This window comes from Drosophila virilis, chromosome 3 (genome assembly GCF_030788295.1).
Source record: "Drosophila virilis strain 15010-1051.87 chromosome 3, Dvir_AGI_RSII-ME, whole genome shotgun sequence".
NCBI classification, from domain to species: Eukaryota; Metazoa; Arthropoda; class Insecta; order Diptera; family Drosophilidae; genus Drosophila; species Drosophila virilis.
In genome coordinates this window covers 1,002,289-1,009,280 of record NC_091545.1, presented here as the reverse complement: position 1 = coordinate 1,009,280, position 6,992 = coordinate 1,002,289, and the positions used below count along the sequence as shown (strand labels likewise).

At 44.3% G+C, this 6,992-nt stretch overlaps 1 protein-coding gene across 1 annotated transcript; it reads right to left on the bottom strand.

The window, feature by feature from the left end:
• Positions 1 to 2,719: 2,719 nt before the first annotated feature.
• Positions 2,720 to 4,771, bottom strand: LOC6636555 (probable serine/threonine-protein kinase kinX). The gene is made up of 2 exons (XM_002060023.3): positions 4,692 to 4,771; positions 2,720 to 4,616 (listed from the first exon to the last, which is right to left on the bottom strand). Exons 1-2 carry the CDS (start codon positions 4,692 to 4,694, stop codon positions 2,847 to 2,849), a joined length of 1,773 nt encoding a protein of 590 aa, XP_002060059.2. The 5' UTR covers positions 4,695 to 4,771; the 3' UTR covers positions 2,720 to 2,846.
• Positions 4,772 to 6,992: the final 2,221 nt, after the last annotated feature.

The window sequence follows — 6,992 nt, the reverse complement described above, 5'->3', positions numbered from 1 at the left end:
TATAGTTTTCAAAAGTCACAAAAATGTCAATTGCTTGTCATGTGCTGTGCACCCCGAACGCCAAATGGCATTGAATAAATTATATTGTGGCCATAAAGTTGTTCGGCTGCATCGTCCTGGCCACGTCCTGGCCAAGTTCGGGCTTACATAGTAATGGCAGCTGCAAAAACAGCATCCGCAGCATCCTCTCAGCCCTCCTCCAGACCATCCCTTCAAGCAGATCCCCTGCTTATTTGCATGTGCAGGCGGCTAATCAGCGAGCTGAGCTCAAAATTGATTTTCGTGCCGGGCTGGCTAAAAGGGGGCATGGCCAGAGGGGACATACAGTGTTGCTAGATCGCCCTCGGCATTTGTGATAATGATGCTATAAATGCTGAATTATGGCTTTAAGAAACAACAAAAATTCAAGTAATTGTAATGGTATCCTACTAAAAGATACCCTGCAGCAGGCACTAAGCTGGGGAGTATATTAAATATTCCTATTCTTTAAATAATATTTATAAAGCCCATAAACCAAGTCTAGATACTTGCAAGCTGAGAGATATTTTTGGGGAAAGAGTTAGAAGTTCGAAATTCCTGTTCTTTGAAGAAGTTTTTAAAAGTCCACAAACCAAGCCTGAAGACTCGCAAGCTCATACATGTAGGGTAAAGTGGCTCAAGATCGATATTTATCGATTTATTAAGCCGGGGTATAAGTTGTATGTTCCTGCTCGAAATACCAATCGCAAACCCAGAGAGATATTTTAGGATAAAGAAATGCTTTTCTAAATATATGCTTTTATCTTTTCCCACAATATTCCCCTTGTGCTCACTTTCACTGGGCGCTGGGAATAACAAAACTTTGCCTCGGTTTTTGAACTTAAGACCTTTTGAATTTTAATCAAGCTAAATATTGGAGCAGTTGCTGTTCAGCGCACATTACGAGTCTCGTATTTTCACTTTCATTCCGCTGTTTATGCAGTCAACTTTACCCAGCAGCTCCTTGTTAGGAGGATGTGTTAATGTTCCACGCTTGAATGGCGCATAAATTTCTTGATGCGGTTTTTTATGCTCTTCCATTTGTCTATCTAACTGGGGTGACTGGCGGCTCTCGGCTCTCAACTGTCGACTGTGGACACTCGACCCTCGACTCTCGACTGGCGTTCGAGTAATTGAAAATATTTGAAATAATTCATAAAATTTTATGTGATTTCCGCTTTGAAGTTCGCATATTTTTCCCAAGGCCATTAAAATAGTTTGCTCTTCAGATCGTTACCCCTCCCTCAAGCTATCAGGCGCTTATAATTCAGCATTGATAATTGCTTTAATGATGTCATAACGTCGCCTTTGATAGCGGCCTTTAATTTACGAGCATATCTCAGTGCCAACCTCCCCTCCGGGCTAGCCTCTTACTATATATGCATGTCGGCATATCGGGTAACCCGTTTCTTTGGCATTGCATGATAGAAAACGTTATGTGACCGTCTGGGACACCTCTGAGGCGCTGGGTACACTTGTTCCTGCTGAGTAGAGATGGGCGCGGTATAAGTTTTCTAGCTGTTATTATATATGATATTTAGTTTATATTTTAGAAATAATATTTTGTCAATATTTGAAGCATTTAAACGTGTTTGATGTTGGTTAAAAATCCGTTGCAGAGGCAGTTGAAAAACTGGGAAAGTCGTGTTTTAGAATTGAAGGTAAGGTTTTACACGACTGCCATGGAAGACGCAGAAAATAGAGCTTCTCGAATTCAATTAAATATGACATTTGGCTTAAATTTTTTATGCAGACATAATTACTCAATATATAAAGTCCTTAGGAAAAAACTGTTTCCGAGGCATCTGGCAAGCTTGGAGTTACTGGCTGAGAGAACTCACAAGGAAGATAGGAAACAGAGCTTTACAGAGCAGGCCGTCGTGGCACGAGTAAAAACTTGCCCATCTCCTTTGCTAGCCACTTGAAAAACGTTAAATAAGTTGTCTAACCACACATTAAACCAATTTGGCACTGCGCTGACCCGTCCGCAGTCCCACAGCCCTTCCGTGCGGCTGTCGGTCTGCCTGGCACCTCGGCTGGGCTGAGTTTGTTTTCAGGCACGCCCACATACAAACACACATGTAGACGGACGCCATAAATCATAGGAAGGACCACGTATGTGACTACTTGAGCTGGGGGATCGATAAATTATTATTAGTTGGCCGGTCGCTGGGTGCGCTGTGTAGGAAGTTGTTAGAACCGAAAGGCACGCTGACCGAAATCCTGGCCGCTGTGGTTCAAATGCCTTTTAACTTAACAACTTTTTCTGCCAACACCAAACAACACCACACACACACAGACACCCACACAAATCAATGGGCGACTTTGTCCTTGTTAGCCATGTTGTGCGGCGTCCGAACCCTTAACGTAGTGTGTAAAGTGGACTTGACATGAGATTAACATCTTCAAAAGCATAGCTTAAAGTATTTGTTAGAGTTCGTTGAAGTTCTCCGGACTAAGGCGCGGTCCGACCCAGTCCCAGTCCCATTCCCAGTTCAGTTCCCGAGTCCTTTTTGCTGCCGTCGCTTTTGGATAATTGCGTTCTTGTGCGCTGAGCCATGAGCTTAACTGTTGCTGTCATAACTAAGCGAAAAGGTATACAATTTATGAAAACGTCGAGCACTTCTGGCCAACTGGCGGCTTCCACCGACAGGTGTGTCCGCTTAAAACAAAGAACGACCCACGACGTGTGTATATTATAACAATTTTCGTTGGATTTATTTCGTTGATTTCAATCGCTAAATAATGGCAAAACAGGTTCCTTACTTACGTCCTAATAGGAGTTGGTGGGGCTCTAATCGTATCCAGGCAGGCAGCAGCTGGCGCACTTACAAGGCACGACGATGACGCAGCTTCAGGCGACGGACAGTCTTGTATTGGTAGCCATCTTCATCTAGAACAGCCGAATCCTGGGCTACCTCCTCAACTGGAACCTCAGCAACTATTTCCTCGGAAGGAGGTAGGTAGTCGTTGGCAATCTCTGAGACATCGCGGCGTTGACGATACTTCAGACGACGCACAGTCTTGTATTGATAACCATCTTCGCCGAGAACAGCGGAATCCCGGACGACTTCCTCAACTGGAGCTTCAGTGGCCAATTCCTCCGAAGGGGGCAGATATTCATTGGCAATCTCTGAGACATCACGGCGTTGACGGTACTTCAGGCGACGGATAGTCTTATACTGGTAGCCATCTTCTCCGAGAACAGTGGAATCTTGAGCGACTTCTTCAACGGGAGCCTCAGTGGCCAATTCCTCCGAAGGGGGCAGATAATCATTTGCAATCTCGGATACATCCCGGCGTTGGCGATATTTCAGACGACGGACAGTCTTGTATTGATAACCATCATCTCCTAAAACCGCGGAATCCTGGGCGACTTCCTCAACTGGAACCTCAGTGGCAACTTCTTCCGTAGGCGGCAGGTAATCGTTGGCAATCTCTGAGACATCACGGCGTTGGCGGTATTTCAGACGACGGACAGTCTTATATTGATAGCCGTCATCTCCAAGAACAGCCGAATCCTGGGCGACTTCCTCAACTGGAGTCTCGGTGGCAACTTCTTCGGATGGAGGTAGATACTCACTGGCGAGCTCTGAGACATCGCGGCGTTGACGATACTTCAGGCGACGGACAGTCTTGTATTGGTAACCATCTTCTCCGAGAACAGCGGAATCCTGGGCGACTTCCTCAACTGGAACCTCAGTGGCTACTTCTTCCGAAGGGGGCAGGTAATCGTTGGCAATCTCTGAGACATCGCGGCGTTGACGATACTTCAGACGACGGACAGTCTTGTATTGATAACCATCATCTCCTAAAACCGCGGAATCCTGGGCGACTTCCTCAACTGGAACCTCAGTGGCTACTTCTTCCGAAGGCGGCAGGTAATCGTTGGCAATATCTGAGACATCACGGCGTTGGCGGTATTTCAGAAGACGTACAGTCTTATACTGGTAGCCATCATCTCCGAGAACAGATGAATCTTGGGCGACTTCCTCAACTGGTGCTTCGCTTGCAACCTCTTCCGAAGGGGGTAGGTAATCGTTGGCAATCTCTGAGACATCGCGGCGTTGACGGTACTTCAGACGACGGACAGTCTTGTATTGGTAGCCATCTTCACCTAAAACAGCTGTTTCTTGGGCGACTTCCTCAACTGGAACCTCAGTGGCCACCTCCTCAGATGGAGGTAGGTATTCATTGGCAATCTCCGAGACATCGCGGCGTTGACGATACTTCAAGCGACGGACAGTCTTATACTGGTAGCCATCATCTCCGAGAACGGCTGAATCTTGGGCGACTTCCTCAACTGGTGCTTCGCTTGCAACCTCTTCCGAAGGGGGTAGGTAATCGTTGGCAATCTCTGAGACATCGCGGCGTTGACGGTACTTTAGACGACGAACTGTTTTGTAGCGGTAACCATCTTCTCCTACAGTGGTGGGGACTTGGGCGACGTGCTCAGTGGGAGCATCAGCGCCAACTTCCTCCAATGGTGGGATATACTCATTTGCGATATCGGAGACATCACGACGGTGCCTGGCTTGTTCGACAGGAATCACTGCAGCCGTCGCTGCGGCAATCAACATGCACGCAATAAAGAGTTTCTGGAATAAGGTGAAGCGGTGGCGATGTAAGATGACAGCCTGATAATCCTGATGGGCTAATCCTTGGCTACCTACCATTTTGGTATAGATGTCCAAAGCAAATTGTGTTATCGATGGAATCTATGGGTCGAATGATTAATAGTCGCAATTTGCCGCAATATTTATACGCTCTAATGTTTGCCAAGCACCGCATAAACACACAACAAACCAAACAATGACCAACACTTTGTTTGCCCCGCCCTCGAAATATCAACAAAACACCCGGCAACAGCAGCATCAGCGATGCTGAAGCCCAACTGTGGTCAGAGCATTTGCAAGCCAAATGCTCGCACATGGTGCCCACTTGAGGCCTCAAGTGCCCGTGCCCGTGCCCCTAACGCCCGGCTGCTCGTGGCTTGGAAGCCGGTTCGCGGCTGGGCAGAGCGGAACTGAATACCTTGTTTCGCTTTCGAATGTTTCACGGTCAAGATACCGCATATAATAAGATTTAATGCAAAAAAAAAAAAAAAAAAAAAAACAATAATATTTAAGATTTTAATGACAGCAAGTCTTTCGGCGTGATCTCTATTGTCATAAGAGTATCTTATTATACCCTCAATCGGTTGTAAATGGGTTGGATGGCCAAAATGTTTATGTGCACGTGTATGTTGCAGACAGAGGAAGCAAATCCGAATCAATTATGTATATAAATTTGGATCCGTCCGTCTTTCTATGTCTATGTTGGAAACTACATAAGCTGGAGACATGACTAAATATATAATCGTGGATATTTTACTACAGAAGTTGGAGGAATTTTACTGCTTCCTTTTATAGCTTTCAGACTATTTATAATAACTTGTTATTAAGAGATATTTAAACTATATTTTATGCAGTAAACTTTTACGTATACGGAGATCTAGTTCTTAAAGATCGGACTGTAAGCATGAAAGATAATCACGAATTGATTTCCTGGGCTTGGGATGCTTGACGCTGGGTTCAGGGTATCCCCTTGTTGGGCACTTCCGACTAGAGTACTCCAACTTAATTTAATGTTGATTCTCAAGTCTTGGGTATCGGTAATTTGCGTACATAGAAACGGTTCAACGAACTGCCCATGCTGGGGCTTGTTTAGAAAGGTCGTTTGTGAATGGTGACTTGGCTCGAGATTATGTCTGTTTCGTGTTTGATGATATCATGAGGTATATACGCCAAAATACTGCGTACATGAGATTTATCGAGCTAATTGAGCGAGCCGGGCGAGTAACTCGGTAATGGCTGGCTTGTAAAGCCAGTTAGTGCCAGGAAGGATATCAAAGATTCTTTGCAAAAGTAGTCGCAGGCGAATAACGACGAACAGCAGCTTACAAATTGTGCGCATGTTTTATGTGTTGGCGAAAAACTTTGGCTATGAAATTCATAAACTTGGCCAAAACAGGCTGCCTGGCGGCAGCTTGCCAGGCTCTGCTCCCTCTAACTCTCCTGTCGTATGGCGTGGGGACAGTTAAAAGTTTTTCACAAATCATGCATATGATGTTGGGCACTTTTTGCAGTTGGGCACAGCTGCTAAAGCAGCGCCCCAAGCGGCCCAATACGGCAACTAATTAAAGGAGACAGAGACAGAGACAAAGACGAAAAAGTTCCCTCGTCAAGGTTCTTGGGAAGTGTGTCAAGTGTGCCAAAAAGAGAATGTGGTAAACAAAACAAATGGAGTGTGCAATCTGTCGTAAACAGTCATAAATTCTGTTTAGTCTCGGCTCGGGCGGCAACTATCGCACCCATCTGCACCTAAAATCTTAAGCACCGTTACACAACAGTGCTGCCAACTTTTGGAGGGCCAATAGGGCAATTCCTAAAGGAAAGCCTAAGAATAATTTTTACTGGTAAAAAAATAGTTTGCTCTCTTTTGTTCAATACTTCATGCATCTAAGATATTATCTTTTTTAACACAACTTTCGTTTACTTCAACGATAGTGTTGTGAAATACAAAAAGAAACTTATATCTCGAGCATGGCAAGCTTTTTGCATAAAATATGATAGCTTTTTAAAAGCTGTTAAATAATTAACATATTTTTTTTAAATAAAAACATATTTCGCTTTTTTGTATTCATTTAATATATTTGGAATTATTTCCATTGCTTTAAAAACAGTGTAGTAAAACGCTAAGTAATTAGTTGGGCGTTTTAGAACACTTTCAAACCATAATTTAATGCTTAATAGGAAAAAGTACGCATTATTTGCTATCAATTAATTTATATGAATTTTGATCAAGCCGAAAATCCTCAAAAAACACACTATAACCTTAGCCAGATTTGACGGGAAATTAGAAGTTTTGGCAACACTGGTTAGCATCTTTATCGCAATCATTCAAAGCGCCACTTGTGAATTCTTATGCAACGG